The 22,284-nt window shown below is 49.8% G+C and overlaps 2 protein-coding genes across 5 annotated transcripts in view; one reads left to right on the top strand and one right to left on the bottom strand.

The window, feature by feature from the left end:
- Window positions 1-677: 677 nt before the first annotated feature.
- Window positions 678-22,284, bottom strand: part of LOC127064577 (centrosomal protein of 135 kDa-like) — a 42,810-nt gene continuing 21,203 nt past the window's right edge. The window contains exon 9 of the mRNA XM_050995813.1: window positions 678-693. The gene's annotated coding sequence lies outside the window, so the exon portion shown is untranslated. The remainder of the gene's footprint in view (window positions 694-22,284) is intronic.
- The window catches only part of LOC127064572 (uncharacterized), a 53,143-nt gene continuing 33,985 nt past the window's right edge, over window positions 3,127-22,284 (top strand). Inside the window, exons 1-3 of one of the 4 annotated variants that reach the window (XM_050995793.1) lie at window positions 3,300-3,635; window positions 4,470-4,798; window positions 5,634-5,845. In XM_050995793.1, the coding sequence (XP_050851750.1) occupies window positions 5,839-5,845 (7 nt within the window). In that variant the 5' untranslated portion in view covers window positions 3,300-3,635; window positions 4,470-4,798; window positions 5,634-5,838. The other 3 variants (XM_050995792.1, XM_050995789.1, XM_050995791.1) reach the window with 3 other exon arrangements.

The following is a 22,284-nucleotide window of genomic DNA, read 5'->3' as shown; positions in this document are numbered from 1 at the left end:
AAAAATTGTTTCTACGGGCGAAACGTCGTTTCCTATTAACGTCGTTTCGAAATCGTTCAACGGCGACACTGACGGATGAAATGGAGGGAGAAGGAGAGTCCCGTTATTGGGTCGAAGCGAGAGGAATTGGATATTCGCATGCCGGATATAGAAAATATATTTCATATCCCGTGACGCATATAAAGATTCCCAATTGGCAATCGAGCGGAACCGTACTCAAAATTCTAGCTTAGACTTATCTCGCATCTTTCATCCCTTCCTTCGAGAAAGTACGAGAAAAGTTTTGCGAGGTAAGATGTTTACGGTAGTTTTCGCCAAACGACTTTCACCCCTTGCTCTCGAAGAGCAGCGTCCATTCGTTACTCCCGAGATCGACTGCGATAGAAAACTTTTCTCCGAGTATTTGACGCGCGGAGATCTTTATTAGAGACATCTCTTTTCCCTCGTGAAAGCTTCTTTTTACGACTAATATTTATAGGTCGCAACTTGCCGCTCCTAAGGAAAATAAAATCGTAAATATTTATTCGATGAAAACGATTAACTCTTCTTTCTTTTTCTCGATGCATCGAAGGAGACCTTCGCCCTCGCAAATGAAATATCGATGACGTACCCCATAGAGGAACGTAGCACAGGAAAGAGGGCAAAAAAGAAGTTCGCCATTGGAGTCGACGCCTAGAAAGTCCTGGCAGCGAGCTGTAACATCGAAATTTAATAACCGACGTTTCGTTCGTTCGTTGGTCGGTTCGTTCCATTTGACGTTTTCTCAATATCGACGGGCAAGCCTCGTGCCGTTCGAAATTACGAGCCGGACCGCGAATACCGCGATTATACCGGAGAGGGAAGGCAGCGAGAAGAAAAAAGAACGCTCGCCGTCCGTGCGACAGGAATTTGATCGTTACTATTTTTGGATCATCGAATGATTAGCGAAACTATGGAATTTCGATCGTCGAAACGCTTCGAGTCGTTGAGAAATTACGGAGAAACGAGTTTCTTCCCGAAGATTCCATCGAGGAGAAAAGTCGCGAGATACGGTTTGCCTCGTTGAATGACGTAAGAAAGGCAGAGGAGGATGGCGAATGGCGTGACGTAAGAGCACCGTCGTGTCGCGAACGTCGAGCACCCTGGACCAACTTCGAACGCCGAATGACTCGAAACGAGCGGCACGACGCTCGTTAATCACACGCGCGTGGCCCGCGACGCAACGCTTCGCCGGACAATCCATCGAGAGGCGCGAATTCTCGTTGACGGATCCGGAGCGAGGCGGAAAGAACGTCTTTTCGCTCGATCGTAAGATCGGACCGCTCGAGTTCTGGACGTTGGTCCGGCACTGTTCGGCGGACGGAAATGAAGAGAGAGGGAGAGAGAGGGAGGAGAGAATCGTATGTAGGTCGGAACGACGCTCGCAAGACCCGGTTTCGTTCCCATCTCGACCCTTTCTCCGAGGCTGCTTCGCCCCCAAAACCGAGCCTCCCTCTTTCTCCCAATGCGATATCTTCTCCTTGTCCACGTCATAACGCTGGATATTCGCACTCTAACGAGTTTCGCCGTACCGCTCCCTCTCTCTATTCTCTATTTTCGGTATCGTATTAGCATATCGTACAAGTCGAGAGCACCCTTTCGAGGCCGAGATAATAAAATTAAGCGTACTTTCGCTTCGCTCGTTACGCTTAACGAGGAAAAGAACGATCGGTCAAGGGACGAAAGTTCGTTGCGACCAAGGTCCGTTTGTTCGACGAAGCTCTCGGTAACAGTTCGGCGACAGCTGTCGTTCTCTCGACGACGAGTTTGAGCTCGAATTTACGGACGATTTCAGGTAAGCGACGCAGGTAAGGGTCTAACTAGTTGGAACGCGTACGTGGTAGTTGGGTAAGAGGAAGCAAACCTCGGAGAATCTCATTCCGCGATCGGAGCGTGCGAAGGAAGACGAACGAGTTAAATTCGCGGCGGAATAGGCGAGAACGTTCTCGTGCAAAGAGACGTCCTGAATATTCAACGCCACGGCAAACGTTTTCATTAGGTAGACCGTAGAAAGAGAGCTCGCGTACCTTTCTTCGTCCCCGCAGCTCCGTCTCTTCCTCCAGCATCTCGCGGAATTACAGCGTACGTGCACGGGAACGTACGTCCCGTTCATTACGAACCTTCGACGCTCTAGTATTCCTCCTCACGCCTCCGAAATTTTCTCCAATGGAATTTTCAAGGAGTACGCGTTTCGTTATTGCTCGCAAATCGCAGCAAATGGAATCGCGAATCGAATCGCGGATCGAGGCGCGAATCGACTCGCAAATCGACTCGCAAATCGACTCGTGAATCGACTCGCAATCAGGAGGATTTTTGTCACGGGCTCTAATCAGGCCGTCGAATTTCTGGAGCGTCGAAACGATCCCGGGCGAGAGAGTACGGACAATGGCCCGACGGTTGCCTCCTTTCCTTCCCTTCTCGGCGCCTCACGCTCGCGCTCCTCCGGGAATAATAATCTCTCGAGAGATCCTTTCCGAGGAACTTTTCCCTCGCCGTTACTCTTTCGATGGTCGATAGACGATATTTGTGTGTGCGTGATATGCGCGCGCGCGTTAGCCTGTTACAAAGGGGTCGAGGAGCAATAACTTTGAACGGTATTTTCGAATTCCGCGGGCAGCCCTGCGACGGGTCTCAGCGCCGCGCTGCTCCTTTTAATCGTATAATAAACGTGCCTACCGTCGACAGCTGCGCCTTCGGTAATTAAAGCGATGATAAAGGCTTTCGGGAAAGCCGAGTGTTTATCGTTGCAGGCGCATGCGCGTATGGTTATCGAGTCGTCGCCGAGTCAATTAGGGAGAGCGCGCGTGATTTACGTTCGGTCGTACGAGAGGCAAAGGAGAGGGTTTTCGATAATTTTTCTAAATTGCTCGCTAGTGCACTTTGCCCGGACGAGAAGACGAACGGGAGGAAAGATGAAAGGAAAAAAGAGAAAAGTAGGTAGCGTCTTTGGGCTCGCGCGCTCGGCGGATTCGATTGTGCGTTCTCGTCGAGCGCGCCACGGCGGAGGGAGGACGGCGGCGACGGCGGCGGTGGTGGTGGGTCCTCGGATGGTGTAGTCTGCGCGGACTGATCGATATGGAGGGGCGGACGCAATCCAAGGACGCGCTCGGGGGCTGCCGCCGGTGGTCGTGGAGGTGGTCTCGGTGGTGGTGGTGGTGGTGACTGCAGGGTACTGCGAGCCTGTGGACACGGAGCTAGGAACGGGGAACGTCGTCGGTGTGTCGGTGATGCGTGCTAGTCGCGATGCTTCGACCGATACCGCTGGTGGGGATTTCTGCGAACGGAGGAGAAGACGAGAGACGAGCGCGACAGGGGAAACGCGAGAGCTGCCGAATAGCGTGCCGAGGGTTTATCAGTGCGAACCGCGACGTCGACGTGGAAACGTCGTTAACGGCGCCGCGCCATTTTCCGGGCCATCCCTCGTCCTCGCTTTAAAACTGGGTCAATCCCTCGTGCGCGAACCGACCGATCGGCCGACCGACCGACCGACCGACCGAACGATTTTTCTTATAATCGATTCCCGCCACGCTTCTTCTTTTCACTTCTCTACGATAGTTTAACTTTCTCATTCGTCTCCTCCTCTTTGAGCGCGCTCGGATCTTTCTTCTCCTAATTGGGTACGAGAATAGCCACTTTCCAACGCTTCGACGTTTCTTACGATACATCGACGACACGACGTTTCCTTCAGCCCTTGCGAAAACGATCGAGAAAATATACGTTTCCTTATTCTCTATTCTCTATATTCGATTTTTCTTCTCTAATTCGGAGATCGACTCGCGGTCGAAACGAGTGATTCGCATTTGATCGGAACGTAGGTATACGCGTGTATCGGTGGCTGCATCCCTGGCATTTGTCGTTCGATGGACCGCCGGGTCGCTCGTTCGCGATTCCGTAACCAGGTCAAGCGTGCTCCTTTCTGCGCTGACCTTCGTTATGCGAAATCAACGATTCCTTTCATCCGCGTTACTTTCTATTTAATCGTTCCGCCTAGCGAAACCCGAGCAAGAATTTCTATGTCGCTCGACTGTCTCCCTCCTGGAGCAAGCTCGAAATCGACGGAAAGATCAAAATCGACGACGAGTTAACGACGAGTTCTTTTAACGTAATTTAACCTAAAAGAAGAGAAGAAAGTTTGAAGTACGCGTGACACGCGTTCGGAAACGTTTTCTCAAGATGGAGAGCGTTCTTCATCGATCGACTCGAAAGACGTTCGAGCGGCGAAGGAAAAAATAGCGGACTTTCTCCCCCTAGGGGAGCGATATCCTTTTGGACGATCGACGCTACTTTTTTTTTGTTCTTCTTTACTTCCCCTAGGGAAAAATACCCTTTTCTCCTGGACCCTCTCGAAAACGATCCTTTTCCGTAGTTGGCGCGCATTTTTTATCGCGAGCTTTCCCTCTTTTTATCCATTCCGTCCGAGACCCTTTCTCCAAGTAGAACGATGTCTTTAGGTAGGCGACATCGGAAAGGGATAACGAGCGGTCCAAAGAAGAATGCTTCTCTATCGTATTCGCGGACTGTAACGAATCTCGAAGATAATTGAGTGATCGTGGGAAAAGAGGAAGGAAAGTGCGAAGGAAAGGGAAGATTCAAAGAGAAGAGAAGCAAGAAGAGGAAGAAGAAGGAGAAGAAGTAGAGGAAGAGGAAAGGGTTTGACGTTCGTTAAGAGGTTTCGATAACGAAATGTCAGTTCGTGCCGAGATTCGTCGGAGCACGGCTCCGTCTCTTCTTCGGTGTAACGATATTGCGGAAGGTTGCGGCAAATTTCTCGGTATTCCAGGTACTTAAAGTCCGTTCGTTTTTCTTCACCCCCTTTCAACTCCTCTCTCTCTCTCTCTCTCTCCCTCTCTCTCTCGCGCGCGCTAATTCCTTTGACGATCGCTCCTCGAATACTTTAGCCTCGAGCGTTTAATCATTTTTCCGTTATTGTCCCCACCGCTAAATTGGAAATTATTCCGACGCGTTATTTTCTTTTCGACGCGTCATTACGGTCCATCGTTCCGGAATTTAATGCGCGATGAAAAAGAAAGAGATAAAAGAGAAAGAGACAACAAAAGAAAAGAAACAGAGAGAGAGAGAGAGAGAGAGAGAGAGAAAGCGTTACTCCGATCGAATTTGGACGAATCGCGGCTTTCGCGCTTTAACGGGAAAACACGTCGTAACCGTAAAGATAATATTTTCGTATAGCGATCGATGGAATCGATATTCGAGACGTTCTCTGGCTCCTCCTCGCCTCTCGTAAAGTTTGCCTCGTACGTTTAAAGAACGTTTAAAGATCGGTCCTTCGGCGTCGCTTTACGTTTCACACACCGAGATTCGAGTTCCTTCTCGAACGTCACGTCCTTGCTCTTTATTTTCGTTCGTTTCTATTCTCGAAGCGAAGACTTTTTTTTGGTAGACGCTCGACGAGAATCGAACGAATCCATCGACCGATCGAATTTACGAGGCGACTCGACGTTTAACTCGCGTACGCGAGAACGGTGCAAAAGAATAATTTTCATTTCGAGGAAATATCGCGAGACCCGTTCGTAGAGATCGTTGGGACAAACGTATTCTCTCATCCCGATTGGACGAACGCTCATCCTCCTTTCTCACTGGTTCCTGGCGTTTTTCAGTGTTCGGACGACGCTCCTGAAGCTCCCGGCTAGCGAAGCCCGCGGCTCTTACACGTCGGCCCTCGCTTTTTCATGCTGGTAATAAAATTAGAAGCGTCGATAACCTCGCGAAACTCCCTTTCGAGGCTTGCGCATCGAGTGGCGCGCAAATAACGCGGAAGAGCCAGAGAGTGTCCTCGATCGGAAGAGGGTGCAAGTACTCGGCATGAAGGGTGAGTGCGTTCATTTGTTTATTCCCATATCGCACGACTCCGTGAAGCTTAACTAAAAATAGTCGAGCACCGATATACGTCCGATCGCCGTACACCGACGCGCGCACGGCTACCAAATCGTTACGCGACGTATATCGTTACGACGTAAGCATTCCGACGGCGATTCCTCTCCTCGGGACCACGACGATTTTATTTCGAACGATCGAAACGATTTTTCTTCGTTTCCTTCCTTCGGGCCGGCGCAAACCGACGCTAATTACCTGCGTATAAACCTGCTCCTCGATTTATCATACGTCATTAATCAAGGCGTAAGCTGTAACGTCGAACGGAGCTCTCGCTCTATTAGCCTGTCGATTCGCCTGTTATGTCGCGCGTTATTAATTGAAAACGAGAGTCGACTCGCGAGCCGTCCTACACAAAGGGAAAACAATGGTGGACGAGCTGCCACGAGCTTTCCCGTACGAAGGATCTATCGCTGAAAAATGGGCCTCGCCTTCGTTCGCGCGAGCCTCGTGGAAAACGTTTCTTACTCGCGAATCGACGCGAGAGTCTCACCGGTAAGGCTTCTACCCAAGAAAGTTTCTCGCCTCTTCTTTCTTCTTCCTTCCTCGCCGAGCACCGATCGATTCGAATTTCTTAATATTATTTTACGGACGGAAAGGGAGGGGGGGGGGGGGAGAAAAGATGGATCGCACTGGAATCGCGAGGAAAAGACGCGATTTTGAGCGAATCTCTACAGTTTCGTACAGTTCGCACGGAAGGGCCACTGCCCTTGCCAGTAGGCATACCCTTCAATCTCTTTCTCTCGCGTCTTCGGTCGTAGAGCCGACAGTTCCATTAAGAAATTGTACGAGGAGACAACGCGGCGCGATGCAGCTCCTCCTTGCTACACCGATGCAACCGAGAACCTGTATCTTTCTTTTTCCTTTCTTTCTTTCCTTCTTTCTTTTTCTTTCTCTCTTTATTCGCGGACACGTATATCGTACGACGACGAAATGGAACTGGAAAAACGAGAGGGAAGGTTCAGGCTTCCGGAAAAAAGGTGGAAAAATTCTTTCTCCGTTTGGGTTTCGCGAGCGCGATATAAAAGTGTAGGACGAGCAGTCGCTTTAATTACGTTTCCTTGGTAGCGAGTCGCGCGTTTCGGCACGACTCGGCGAGGCCGGCGCCAGTGTCGGCGGTCGTGCTCTACGCAAATATTTGTCTCGTCGACCTTAATGGACGACGATTTTTAAGTGGAAAAAGAACGGCCGTGTTCGAGCAACGAATTCGCGGACTCCGAACGTCCTTTCTTCTCTCGGTCACGCTCCTTTCACCGCTCTCTCCACTTTCTCGCTCGCCATTTTTTCCTCACCGACCAGCGAATTCTCTAATTGTCCTCGCCTTCTCCCTTCCCCGGCGCTACCCGTTAAATCGGCCCTTCGCGATAAATCATAATTATTCTGGTCGCGATTAGTACGAAACAATCCCCTTTCGCTCATCGATCATAATTTCGAAACCGATGAATCCTCGTTAAAACCGCGTTGGTTCCATTTTTCACGTTTCCACGTTTTTCCTTCGACTCGCCTTGACATTATCGCTTCGATCGGTTCTCCTCCATTTAGTTTTCTTTTCCAATTCGCCCGCTTACATTTTTCCCCGTCGTCTCTTTCTATGGGCGAACAATGGTTACGGCGGATACAAGCTCCCTTTCGTTTCTCTCGATCAATTCGCGAGCTCTTTCGAAACATTGAAAAAAAATGTAACGCTTCGAGCGTCGTTACGATTGCCTCCAAATAAATAGAATTGGAATAGGGAGAAATCGGAGAGAGTAATTAGCGCCGCATTTTTGTGTACCTCGAGTACTCGAGACCGTCTACTTCTGCCCTCTCGACGACATTTGCGTCGTCGATGGTCGAAAGGGTCGGTACCTTTTACGCGAGTCAACGAGATTTTCGAGATTTTTCAGCCGCTTCGAATTCTTTCGAGTGTTTATTCGCGAGGCAGAAGAGGCGATTCGTCGTTTCCTCGAACGAGATGAGACTGGCCGACGGTGTTCGAGGGATCGTAAAGCGATCGAGCGCAACCCCTTCGGCCCAGTTTTCAAGGATTATCGCCGCGTCGAAGCTTACCCGGCGCACGCACCAACTTTCTTTATTAAATATTTTCGATCCCGAGCCAAGGCAGACTCGACGTTTTATTTAGAAACGTACGATAATCGACGCTTCGAGTACGATCGGCTTTGTGTACTTTGATCAAAGTCGGACGCCGACGATAGGATATTTCCATTAACGAGATTTTCTCTCGTTCCCCGTGGTACCTCCTGTACTCTTACTCCCCCTCTCCCTTCCGCGAAACTAGTTCTGCTCGTTAGCGGCGGCTTTAAAAAAGTCTGCCTTTCGTTAGCGATCCAAGTTCGCCAAAGTCGACGATCGCCGATAAAGACGCTTCTCGTACGGGACGGATTCGGCGCTGTCCCGTCTCGGTCCCAACGGCCGGCTGGCTAATCGTTCGAGAGAAGAAGACGCGTGAACGACGCTCGAGTTATTTTTTAATAAAGCTCTTTCAACGATTGGAGAATCGAACGGCGCTCGATTATAGGTTCGTTCTCCTCGATAGAGGTAGGCGAGCCACTCCGAAGACGTTTATTAAAGTCCATTCTCGAACCGCGCTGGCAGAGTTTTATCTCGTAGATAGTTTTTCGCGGATGAGAGCAGCGATGCGTATCCGTACGGGTAGATGGATAAGTTGCTGGAAGAGTATAAAGAAAACAGTTGGTCGAAGAAAAGTTTTCTTTGCGGGTTGGCGCGTTGCTCTGCTACGAAGAGGGAAGAGCGCTCCGATGAAAGGAGAGAAATGGAGAGAAAGAAGGGTTGACGTGGACCAAGGTGGAAAGTATGCAAGTGGGAAAGTAAGGCGAGCAGGGATGAGAAAAGTAAAAGGGATCGTAGACGGAGAGATGGACGGATGGACGGACAGAGAGGGAAAGAAGGGAAGGGGATAAAAATTGACAAAGGACAAAGACGGGACAAGCAAATAGATAAAAAGCGGACGCGAGAGACGAAAGGCTATCGTCGGCTGTATCCTTTTCACGAAAAGAAAAGAAATTCAACGATTTGGAAGGTTCTTCGGGTCGTCGTTTCTTTATTTTCCAGGCTACCGATGCGTCCGACCGATGCGTCGATTATTCGTCGGGCAAAACGGATCGGTGAATCTGGACGCGATCCAGACGTCGGTGGCAAACCAGCCACACCGGGATGGTACCTTTTTAATCTCGCGGCGAAACGAGCGAACCGATAGGCGTATCGATGTCGCGGTCGTTTATTCGCAAAAGGGAGGAAAAAACAAGCTACCTATCGCGATCTCGTTCCGTCGGGAATTGCCGGTAGGAGGGAAAAAACGCACGGCGCGCGACGTTCGTCGAACGTCGGGAACGAACGTGCTGAATCGTATCGTAAATATATATCGTAAGTAGCTTCCCCGTTCCGCTTTAAAGGAGGCTTCGCGCGGAAAGATAACTCGTGGAAGGCGAGTTCGGAGGAAAATTAGAAAAAGGTCGCGCTCCTTCGTCGAGCCGGAGCAACCGGGCTTGGAGTTTTTCCTTCGTTCGACTCGACTCGAGGAGACCGAAATGGCGTTAAGACGATATTTTAAGATCGCGAGGTAGGAATTTTCGGTGCTCGACGAAGCGGTTCGTCGCGGGGAGAAACGTCGAGAGAGGGAGGAGAAAGAGAATTCTTCCGCGGAACAAATTGGCTGCGGTCGGAGGGAGCGTAGTCGCGTCGACAAATAGGGGCTGTTTACTTATGTAGGTCGACAAACAAAATAGGTGTCGCGCTTAGCTGGCGTTCGTTCGTTCGAACGAGCTAAGGGAGGGAGAGTTGGTTCGTGGAAAAGACGGGGCAGCGGAGGACGGACGGCGAATAGAACGAATGGTAGGAGAGGTCTTTGCGAGCACGTAGCAGCGAGTCGATCGCTCGAGTGTATAAGCTCGGATCCATAAGTCATGAGGTTGAACGCGTTCAACCGCCTTTCCGACGCGAGGAACAACCTCGCCGGGATACAACGGAGGAGAGAAGCCGTCTAGTGGAGAGGTGTTTGCTCGAGACTCAGCCGAGCGCCGTTATCGGTTACCGGTTTAGCTTCCTACCTATCTCGTACTCCGCTCTTCCTTCTTTTTTATTCCTATCTAAGCCTCTTCCCAGCCTTTTTACATTCTTTTTAAAGTCATTTTCCTAATCCGCCCGAAAGAAGACACTCTCCTCCATCGATCGGGGAGATACGCGAATACCGTTTGTTCGGATATCGTAGGCGCGCTCCTACGATCGATAAAGGATGTGTTTCGTCGGTGGATGCGGTAGGTCCTGCGGTCTGCTCGAGAATCAGCCAACGGAGCAGGATCGGGCTGTTTCGGTGGTAGCTTCGGTCGGCGGTTCGGACGCCTCGCTAGGACCTTTCGCCGATCGAGAAAGGGGAACGCGGTCCGTTCTCCGGCAAGGTATCATCGATCCGTGATCGTCGATACGGCCGGGCATCGCTTCGATCGATTTCATTTCGTTCCCGTATCGTCCGTCCTCGCGTCCCTTTAAGAGCGAAGAGAATTACTCGTACGTACGACGCTGGCTTGTCTCGTACGCACATATCCGTTTACGAGAGACGAGCCACTACAAAGGATCGATCAGTCGTTTGCGCGAAAAACGTTGCGCTTTTGTGACTTCCGCAAACGCTCTCGCTTTGAAACGACGAGTATCGCTCGTCGCTCTCCGTCGCGTACCTTCTCCTTCTGAATTTCTCGAAACGGCCCTTTCGTCGGAGCGCGCGCCCTTTGTGCGAGCGTGGTCGATCGACGACGAGCGGAAAAAACGTCGAACACTTGGGCGTTCCATAAAGTTGCATCCGCAGCGGGACTCGAAATATTTTCCAAGAATCGATCTTCGTCTACCTCGTTATTAGTCCGTCTTTTTAATTCCCGAAGTAAACACGATACGTGGATATTTTTCGAAAAGAAATCGCTCGAGTATTTCGATATTCGACGAGTATCGATGGATACTCGATTCCCGTCGACGTTGCGTCTCTCTCTCTCTCTCTCTGTTTACTCGCGCAATAAATATCGTCTACGTGCGATTCGAGAGCGAGCCTTCTCTCTCTCCCTCCGGCACAGTCCCGCATCATCGTAGCTCTTTATACGTGGCCGTCTGTGCGTAAGCTCGACGGAGTTTACCGATCGTCACGCTCGTCAAATATCATTGCCTAGCTCGTTCGTCGATCACGAGCAGTCGCTTTTGTTCTCGAATAAATAATCGATCGGAGTAATGGAATTAAAAGTCGTTTAGAGGAGCAGCCACTCGTACCTCGCGGATGCGCTTCGGAAAGGATAAAAAAGGGTGAATAACGATCAAGAGGCTTTCTCCGGGGTCGAAGAAAAGTTTCGGACCCTGTGTCAAAGGGCGGCGGTGCAGCCCTTATTCAAGGAGGATTGCACCCAGGAGTCTAATAAACGAGCCGGCAACCCCTACGATTCGCGCAGGTAACGTAATATCGGGGGAACGCGCTCGTAAATCCAACGCACGCAGGATCGGCGAAGATAGCGTTATCGGGCGGTAAACGTTGAAGTAGGTAGGGTGGCGGCAGGGTGGTATTAGGGCGGCTCGAGTCTCTGCGATCTAATCGAGAGAGCCGCTCGTTGACCGAGGACGGTAGTCGACCGAACGATCCCTTTTCTAGGTTAGCTTCGAACGTGCGCTGGCATGGCAGGGATGCCTGAGAACGACGGGCATACCGTTGCCCAACGTATCGACTGTTCCGACTAGTTCGAGCGTGAACGAGTCTCCAGGAGAACCGAACCGGATAGAGGAGAGGCTGGACTAAATTTATTACAGCGAATCCATCCGACGACCTCGATACCTACCCAGAATGGATAGAGATCGATCGCACGGTTTCTTTTCGCCTTTCGTTTTTCCTTTTCGTTTATCGTTTGCTCTCTTTCGCTCTTGTTCCTACTTTTCGTTTCTTTTCTCCTTCGTTCCGACTCGGATCGCGTCGCTATTCTTATTAATCGTTCTTTGTTTCGAACCTATCGTCGAAGTTAAAGAAAAAGAGCGGACCGTTTTCGATACGCCGAAGATAATCGAATCTTCCTTCCTTGGCGACGACGAGGCATGCGTCTCCTCGGAGATCCCAACTTTCGCGCGAGAATGCCCAAAGATTTTAATCGTTTTCACGCGAGTATTTGGGGATGGGATCGATCGAGCTTTCGTCTCGACGTCTTGCTCGACGAATCTCTTCGGCTAATTCATTAGTCGCGAGCCACGGATGCGTGACGAAAGCAAACGGAATTTGCTTGCGAAGGATGGTAACCGAGGGAGAGACCGGTCACGAACTAGAGCCAGGCTAACGCTTGGAACGGTTCAACGAGGAGAGGACGATCGAGAGTTAGCTGACTGTTCGGCCGTGCACCTTCGATAACGGCTACGTCAGCGTCCCTTTGTTAAGAACAACTTTATTCGAGCCATGATTTTCCAACGTACGGAAGTTCTGGCCGAGGGTAGAAAAGAGCCACGAGATAGACGCCGAGGGACGGCGACTCGGGAAAATGACGTTTTTGCCGATCGATTTGGTTTCGTTCATTTTTCGCCGATAAAACCAAACTTTCTCGACTATCGAGGATCGTAAAAATTCGTAGATCGTATTACCGCTTCGAACGAAATCGGCGAAGGCGAAGAGGGCAGCGAGTTAGCTACTCGCGAGTCGACTCACGAGTACGACCGCTCGATTAAATGCGAAAAAGAGGGAGAAACGAAACGTTTGCCGTGTCTTTTAATACGCGCCTTAATAAGGTCTCTCACGGCAGCGTTTTAATTACACTCGTCGTGGTCGTCGTCGTCGTCGCCGCCGCCGCCGCCGTCGTCGTCGTCGTCGTTGCCGTAGTCATTGCGATATTCAAAGCGAGTCGGGCAACGACGGAAAAAAGATGCGAGCAAAACCGTGGACGACGTGGTGCCAAGAAGCGTTGGAAATAATTTTACAAAATAAAGATAATATCCTAGACGGTAACGTCATTAACTCTCCTCGACGTTTCCAGCTACGAGGGAATCTCCTTTTTTTCAAAGTATTATTCTTAAGATGCACGATTCGATGAGCATGGCATAGGGCAAAGGAGCGGGCCGACAAAGAAACGGCACGGAGAGCGAGAGAGAGAGAGAGAGAGAGAGAGAGAGAGAGCTACAAAAGAAAAAAGTTAAGAGAGGGCTAATTCGAATGAAGATCGTTAAAAGGGCTCGATTCTTTGTCCGTTTGTTCCGAATACCTTTTTCCCCTTGTCTTTCCTCGTTGCCGTTTTACGATCTTTTACAAGATCGCCTCGAATTTTAATTAAAGTTCGGTTAAACCACGAGACATTTCTTTCCTTTTTCTCTTTATTTCAAGTACTCTTTCCTTTTCCTCGCTACTCATTCGTTTTCAGGGGCAGCGTGTCTCGAATCTTGGACCGACGTTGCCGCTAGAATCGTCGAGCAACGGCACGTAAAATGGAATTAGGAGAAAAGGTCGAGATGCGAAGGCATCTACTTACGAACACCCCCTTTCGCTCTCTTTATATTTTCTTACATTTTTTCCTTGCATCTCGCGCAGGAGAGAACATTTTTTCTTTATTCCTTTTGTTTCTTTAACTCCATCCACATGGTTTTAATATTTATATACGTACACACGTACGTACGTACGTATATATAAATGTGTGTATATATATATCAGATCCTCTCTCTTTCGGATAAAGGGGGTTATCGCGAGCTACTGGGAAACTTTGGACGCGTGATTCTAAACTCTTGATCATTGTTCCAAAGTTCGTAACTGTAATCGTGAATTTGATTTGATTCGATTGGTTAGATTCATGGCGGCATATTCCTAGGTACGTAGATATTCGCGATAACAAAGTTTCACGGCGTGTCCTCGATTTTGATAAAACGAGTTGCGTGCGTTACGGACGAGTTTGACGAATAAGAGAGGACGATGGAGGAGGAAGGCAGGGAAAAGAAAGCCGATCATCGAGGGATCGCAATCACCGACGGCAGAGCAGCTATATATAGGAAGAGAAGGAGACGGATAGAGACCGAGTCGAGATGAAAGATATTGCCCGAAGGTTGGTGAACTCTAGCGAGCTTCGAGGCACAGTTCTCTAGCAGCAGAGTTTTATTTTTCAGTCAAGGAAACCTCGGCCCGTCGAACGTCTATCTTTCCTTTTCATTTCTACGAATGTTTCAACGAAACAACGACGATCCATCGAGCAGACCAGGCTCCTACGTTCTTTCTTCTACGCTATCGTTCGTTTCGTCGATCGCCGACGAACGATATAATATTTGTTAGGACAATGGGAATGGTGGGACGAGCAATCGAGCTAAGAAAGTTTTCGAAAGTGGTCGAAAAGCTGAGAAAAAGATTCGCGCGAGGAAAGGGAAGAAAAAAAAAAACGAAAAGAACTATCGTATCTTAAGGGAAATCTTTCCGGGCCTTTTCCGATCATCGTTTATCTCGGATTTCTACTCACGGACTTGTTTCTTCCATTCGTTTCTGTCCGGAAATTTCTTTGAAAATCGGAAGGACGAAGGCGAGATCAAGAGGAAGAAAAGTTTGTTGGAACGGAAGAAACAGTTTGTACAGATTGAGAAGACGCTTTCTTTCGAGCTCATCCGGGATAATGTTTCGCTTCGACGGGCTTTTCGTAAAGGCACTTTTGCCCACCTGCTTTTATCGCCAAAGAGTGTCGGCTCGAATTTTATTTCTGTTTTTCTTCTCTCTCTCTCTCTCTCTCTCTCTGTCTCTCCCTCGCTTTTCCGTTTCCTCGATAGTTCTCGAACGTTGCGCGTTCGGAGACGTCCTTGTAATAATCGAACCTACGGTCGCTGAAACACGATCGTTTACTTTACAGTTTTCTTTTTTCCGCAGAGTTAGGAGAAGAAAGAGAAGAGGAAGGGCGCAACTTTGCGAGCCCCGCTGAAAGCGTGGAAAATCTTGTCGACTCGTTCTTGCTCCGAAAGGAAATCGTAGTTTCAGGAATCGGTCCAAGATCTCCGAGCGGAGTCGTCGTCCCACTTTTCGCATCCAGAACGTATCGCGTTCGGGGCTACTTGTCGCGTTTCAGGCCCTTTCGCGATCTTGGTCGTTCTCTACGAAACTTTCTTCCGAGCGACATCGGTCGACCTCGAATCGACGCGCGAGAGAGCACGCGTTGAAACGTTAGAGAGGAATATAACGCTCGCGTTGGAAAATAATAGAACGCGAGGATTACGTCGTTCTAAAATCTGGCGGCGTCGAGTGTCGCGTTCGAGAGCGCGACGCGAGCGTCAACTAGGCAAATGGAACGCTAATGTCTCGTACGCCGTAATAATCAAAGTTTCTGTCTCATTAATTATTGCGTCGTGCATTTATCATAGCGGGAAACTATCGTACGACGTAGCTCGTCCTAATTGGCGCTGCGCGTTGATTAAATAGAGCCAGTTTCGAATCGAGCGTGATTCTAATTTAAAGAAGCGATCCCGAATTACGTACTATCCGCGAGAGATATTACTCGCGTTTCTCGAGCAAAAAGAGAAACAAAAGGGATAGACGTCGAGTCGACCGATCGCCTTTCTCGGATAAATTTTCAAGGCGCATCATTTCCGTGGCATCATGTAATATTCATAACGCAAGCGTAATATCGTTCGACGACGATACGCTTTTGTCGCCTCCGTTCTTTTTTTTCTTTCCTGCTTTGGTCGAGCGAGCGAACCGAGGAACTAGCGAAAAGTGAGAAAGATCGATGCGAATTCACGCCCATCGGACTTTTATCGCGGCGAATTAATGCAAATGACGTATTTACTTTGATCAATAACAAGAAGAGTCGGCGAGCGAGCGGCTTAAAGTCATTATAAGTTCGATAAAGTTCCTTTCCTATCCTATCCTTCGGAGACCGGACTCCACGCAGGAACTGAATAATAATTCGAGATATCCTTCTTGCGCCTCGATGTTGCACCTCGGAGCCATCCTACCGGAGCTGCAGCGGCCAACTTTTGTCCCGGGCGGGGCCCTTTGAATTTGCCCTATTTATCCTAGTCTTTATGCAAATCTCCTCTCTCCTCTTGATTCTTAGACGAGTTAGGCGTAACCCGGGGCATAATCGCCATTCGCAGCTTCGCAATTAGGTCGCGGTATTGGTTAAAAGCGCGTATCGGTGACAGGATCGATATCCGAGCCACGTCACCGATCTTCGATACGCTATCGCCGAGCAGCGATATCCAGCGAATTCGTGGAATCGTTTAATCATCGACACTTTCAATTACCGTCCTCGATGGCTTTTAATAATCGTTGCCAGGAGGTTCCGCGCGACTCGACGGCAACGATAAATCCCCGATCATACGAATCTAGCGAAAAATCTGGCGGATGCGCGAGAGACGCCGGAACGCCGCTCGACTCTCGATCCTCCGTGGAATCGAAAGATCCTGATATATCCCGTAGAAACGTCGATGTTGCGGCTCTTCCTCCCCTCCTTCCGAATCGTAGAAAAATAGCCTTTCGAAGGGAAAGGAAGAAGATTTCGTTCGCTTGCCCTTCCATCCCTTCGTTCCACCGACGATTCGTTTTCTTTCACGCTGAGAAAGGCGCGTCCTGAAAATCCTCGATAATAAAGAAGAAGAAGAAGAGGAAGAGGAAGGGGTCGTCGACGTTTTCACGGACGCGACGCGTCTGCTAGGCGTCCTCTTCCCTCTCTCTCTCTCTCTCTCTCTCCTTGTCTTTCTTTTCCCGCAAGGAATCGGAAGGAGGATATTTTTCTTTGACGTTGCGAGCTCGTGTCGCGAACGAGGACGCAGTCAGGACAGAGGGTGCGCTGGCTGCGCTAGTACAACGGCCCGTATCTGGGTCGTCGTGTCGGTGGCACCGTTTTCTCCTCTCTCTCTCTCTCTCTCTCGGCACTCCTCTCGGCACTCCTCTCAAAGCCGCGCGTTTACGAGCACGCTCGGAAAATCTGCATCCGCAGCGTTTCGGGCGCATGCGCTCGAATCTCAATCGGCACGGATCCTCGTCGTCTCCGACTTTGACGGCGTCCTACCGCGTCCCGCCGTCGTCTTAAAGTCGGCGAAGCAAAGCGATAAATCGAGTAGGAGAGAAAAGTGGAAAGGTCGAAAGTCTAGGAGAGCAAACGGGCAAACACGGGTGTATATCTCCGAGCGACAGAAACCGTCTAAGCGAAAAGTCGCGTGGTCGGTCGTTCGAGTGGTATGCGTGACAGGAAGCGCGTAACGAACACCGAGGACTGCGACGGAATCGAACGTCGAAATTCTTGGCGAAGGATTCCAAAAGGGAGCATCGCGAACTCGAGTCGAGAGAAACTCTTTCTCCTCCGGCAAATCGCGTCGCCCGCGTTAAACCTTCCAACGCTCTTTCAACGCTTCCCCTCGCAACGTTTCCTTTTGCTCTTTGTTTCCCCTTGTCCTTCCTTCATTTTATCGACGAAGCTTTACACGGAAAAGCTGGAAAATTTCCACCGTCTCGACCGTTTTTTCCGCGTCGAACGTTGCCTCTTCCTTTCCTCGGCCAGTCCGCTTCTCCCGATTTACCTCCTATCGTCATCGTTGTTATTATTATCGTCGTCATTATTATTATTTTCCTCGAGCCGTCGTTGCCTTCCATCGAGCTATCAAGGGAGAAACATGGTTTCCCGAGTACCTCGCGAATAGACGATCGTTAACGGTTCTCGTGCATGGACGCGTCCTCGATAGACGCGCATCCATCGGTACAGCTAACGATCTTGTACCAAGAGCTGAGGGATACGACGCGTACGAGTATTACAGGGTACATGGAATTTACCCCGAAATCCATTGTAAAGAGCACGCCCGTACGAGCTCGCGACGTTCTATGCGCTTATCGAGGCCGTCCTCCTCCGTTCGATCGGTTCGTGCCTTTGGCTATATTTGCGGGCGTAAGAAAGCGCAATGACGTCGATCACGGTTAAGACCCCACGGCTACGATCGGGAGCCAAGGCGAGACGGAACGGGCCGCGTTCCTTACGTGCTTCCGAGCTTCTCGACGTGCCCGACCAGCGCGGTATGGATTCACGCGTAGCACGTTACGCGCGTGTCGCGCGTTCTACGCAACCGTTCTACGCTCCGATGGACAACGACCGCGTGTCGCGTCTTTTACGATAACGCGGCTTTCCTACGTACGGGACGAGTCGCGGAGGCGACGAGATGACGATAACGATAGCGACGACGACACCTCGCGCGTTTAGATCCGTCGAACGGGCGCGAGTAGCGGGAGCGTGAGTACGGTCAGACCGCTAGTGCCCGCCCGTTGCCAGACGAATCCATACTCTTTCGCGAGCCGCAGTTACCTCGAGTAGTTACGGTCGTTATACTCGGCCGTCGTTGGACTCTCTTCCTTCTATCGCGTGATCCAGCCTTTTTCACTCGGTCTTGCGTGTAAAAGCGATAAAACTGGAAGCAGCTTTCGCGCGACACGACGCGATATCGATCCTGTGTATTTTTAGAGCCCATAGAGACCGGTCGTATCAAATATTTACTAAAAAAGTTGACAAGTGGATAGGTAAACTAGCAAATTGCGTTATAGAAAACGTAGAGATAACGTTTTTCAATGGCAGCGATCGGGCTACGCGGAGCGGCTGTTTTATCGGGAGGAAAGTTTCCTCCTCGCGTTCGCTGGCCGCTTAACACAGGCAGAACGAGACGAGCAAAGAATTTACGGGGATACGAGTTCGGTCGATCGCGCTTTTTACGTTTACGAGGACGAAAATAGAAAGATTCGAAAGAACGCTTTTATCGGGATCGGGAATTCGACGGTCCGTTAACGTCGACTACTTTTACCACGGAGAATGAAAATAACAAAAGATTCGAGACATCGTCGGGGACGTTGTCGCGTCGGAAGGAAGCCCGGCTACTCGTTTGCTTCTTTGAAAAGCCCCTATCGTCCATCGCGACGAATAGCTCGGTACTTGGCGGATAACGCTTTCTTGGCGTCTACTGAACGGCCGAAAGGTGTCGCGATTCGACGACGAAAATATAGGCGTTGTTAAAAACGACGACCCGTGACGATAAACTCGGCGATTCGGATTAAATCGGAAAATTCGTCCGAGGTAGTCGGACGATCCTCGAAGCGGACTGCGCGGTAATGCGACGAAAATGCGGACGTATGTAAAACGCGAACTCGAGCGTCCCGCGGTTAACGATTTTTCCTATCGCGCTGGTATTCGCGAAAAATGCACTCGCATTTCGCAACGGCGAGAAAAAAGCGACGTTTCTTGGAGTCGTATTAAGTCATTAGCGCCGCGGCGCCGCATTGCCGCGCCGCCTCGGTACGGCGACATTGTTAATTCATTTTTTTCCTCCTCCATAGACGCCGAAGAATCGAGTTTTTCGATTCCGCCGACTCCCGTACCTTTCTTTCGTTCTCGAGATATACGTTCTCTCGCGTCCATTATTATCGTCCAACGTACAAAGAAACAAAGTGGATTGGCGAGTGGAACGAGCTGATGGGACAAGATCCTGCAAAAACATATTCTTAGCCCATTGAAAATTGATCAATGGCTTTCTTGTCGGCGCTAACGAGCAAAAATGTTCTTTAAAGCGTTTTTTTTTCGTTTCTTCGGCTCCTTTTTTCTTTCTCTCCTTTCTTGTTTTCTTTTTTTTTTCGGTAAAAGGAGAATCCACGGGGAAAAATAACGGATAGCCGCGTGGTTTGCGAATTCGAACGATTTTCATCGTATCTCCGAAACGCGGAACGAAGGGTATGAACGATCGAGCGAGGGAAACGGTCTGCTGGGAACCGTAGGAAAGTTTTCGCGAGCTTTTTGGCAAAGCCAAGAGGAGGCTATTTCGGGAACGTATTTTACGTGCATGTATTCCCGCTGGAAAACGTTTAGCGATGCACCAAGGACCTTCCCTTCCTTCCTCGTTCCTTCTTTCGCAGCCCATGCGGTCCGCTTAAGCGCTCGGCGAAGCTCGAACCTAGTCGTGCAGGAAAATACGAGCTCTCTTTGCCTCGAAAGCTTTAGCTATCCGTTGCCCACGGATTCGGAGTTTCTTCGAACTAATTTACTTGCATAAAGGTAACACGAGTCTCTATCTTGGAGTCTCTTTCCCCAAAGAGATCACTCTCTTACGCGAATACCTCCGAAATATCGAGCCGATGATATTTTCGCGTTGTTAGAGAAATCGAGAACGAGCTTTCAAGTTCGAGAGAGACAGAGAGAGAGAGAGAGAGGGAGAGAGATCGCGTTTTAATTCAACCCAATAGCATTTTCGCCACGGCTTAAGGATATCTGCCAAGGATATTCTTTCTCCGAGAATACGATTGATTATACGATGGAAACGGCGCATCTACGTAGAGACGGTTAATCTCATTCGTTAGAACTCGTAGGATCTTACTGGGTAAACTCGTTAAAACGATTAAAAGTTGTGTGCGTGTGTTTGCGTCTAACGCGTTTCTTCGTATCGAAAGAACCGCAACCGATTTGGAGAACGGCGGAACAAAAGGATGCAGATGTATTCGTTGCTCGTGCTAGCTCGATTCGATCATAACTCTCGCGGCAACTTTCCTAATTCGGTTACGCATCTACCTACATTTCGAACGTATCAGGAAACTACTCGACGACAAAGTTGTTACTCGACTTAACTGCGTTACCGATCTACCCGGGACTCTTTACATCCCAAATTCGTCTTCGAGATTAGCGATTACGATTGGAAATTTGTAGTATCGAGAGATACGACAGGGGGTGGTTGGGAACTAAGGACGGCGCGCCTCTTACTCGATTCGCGGCCGGCCGGTCGGCCGGCCGATCTTCGCCGGCTAGCTCGCGCGCCTCGCTTTCCTTGGGGATTGCCGTTGGCATGGCGGTTAAGCCAGAGATGTCGTTTTCAAAGGGCACGCAACCGAAAGACACATCCTCGCGAATCCTCGCTCGCTCTTTCCTTTCTACCATTGCTGCTGGTATATTGATCCGCCTGGAGGTTTCCGCGCGGGCGGTAGCTTTTGTATTCCACCCTCGGCGCGTGTCCCTGCCTGTTTCGTGACCCCATCCTCTCCCTCGCCCTTCCTATCTCTCTCTCTCCCCCCTCCCCTTTCGTCCCTTCGTGCAAGCGGTTTAACTAAAGAAAATTTTGCTTTTCCTCCTCCTGCTGGAAAGCAACGAATGGAAGAATATTCTCTCCAACCGCACGGAACGGTTCTAGGAACGAGAACGACTCGTTCCTTTCGCTCGTTTGATCGAAGAGAATCCGTGGTAGAAGAGCTTGGTCGCTCTTGGTCGAAGTAGCCATTAAAATAACAAGTAAGTTATCTTACCTTCTCGACTTAACGAAGCTCGACGTCCGTGCTACGTGTTTCCGTTTAAATGGAAAGAGCGACCGCTTTCGTCGCAAAGGGCTATTACGGGAACAAACAAATCCACGCGTACCGTCCCGGCTAAGCGGCAACTCCAGCCGTTGGTTTCGATCGAAATAATCCAATTCCGAGGTAAAACCGTGGCGCAGTCGTAATAAATCATAAAGCCCGGTCCGACCATCGAAAAACGTTGCGAAGGAAAACCTTTTTTCTTCCCGTTTCCAGTATTACGCGAGCGAGCGTTTACTTTAAAACGCGACGCCTGGATATTCCTGAATTACGTACCGATGAAAAATATGACGGCAGAAAGGTAGCGTTTCGCCGCTTTAACGATGCCAACGATGAAAATCGATATCGCACCTTGACGCCGTTCGAAATAACACCGTACGTACGAAAGAAAGTTTCATGGTGAATATCTTCACAGAGAAACGACAGAAACGACGAATAAAAGTCGAACGGGCGACGGATGGAATCGCGAGGTAAAAGCGAAAGAAGCGCCTCGTGCTCGGGATACGCGGATGGGGAAGGCACAAAGTCAGGATACGGATGACGCAAAGAAAGAAAGAAAAATGAGACGGAAATGAGTTTGAAGCTGCGCACGCGAGTTCGTTTCCTCTCTCTCTCTCTCGCTTGTTTTCTACGGTTGGCCTATAAACGCGACGAAAAGAACGGTTCGCATTTACGCGACGCGAATCGTCGTCGAGGGACGTGGATTTCTTTTTTTTTTTTTTTTCTTTTTTTTCCCTTTTCTTTTCCAAAAGAGAAAAGGCGGAGTCTCGCGCCGTGATACGTCGCGAGAACGAAACGAGATTTTCTCGGTTAATTATTTTAATCGACGTTCGAACTTTGAACCAACGAGCGATACGAGCCTCGCGCTACTTACGACGTACTTTCTTCCTATTTATTGGCAAAAGTTTCGCTTTAGCAGGGGGAGGGGGGGAGGGTGCTACGAAAAGAAAGTACGCAAAGAAAAAGGTCCTCGGCTGAGGGAGAAGATATTGAAACGAGTTTCGAGGCCATAAATCGTCTGGCTTCGGCCCTCCTTGCTCCTACCCCCACCCCCTTCGCGCTTTCTTCTCTTTCGTCTCTTTCTCCTC

Source organism: Vespula vulgaris, chromosome 6, assembly GCF_905475345.1.
Source record: "Vespula vulgaris chromosome 6, iyVesVulg1.1, whole genome shotgun sequence".
NCBI classification, from domain to species: Eukaryota; Metazoa; Arthropoda; class Insecta; order Hymenoptera; family Vespidae; genus Vespula; species Vespula vulgaris.
This window is presented reverse-complemented; position numbering and strand designations above follow the sequence as displayed.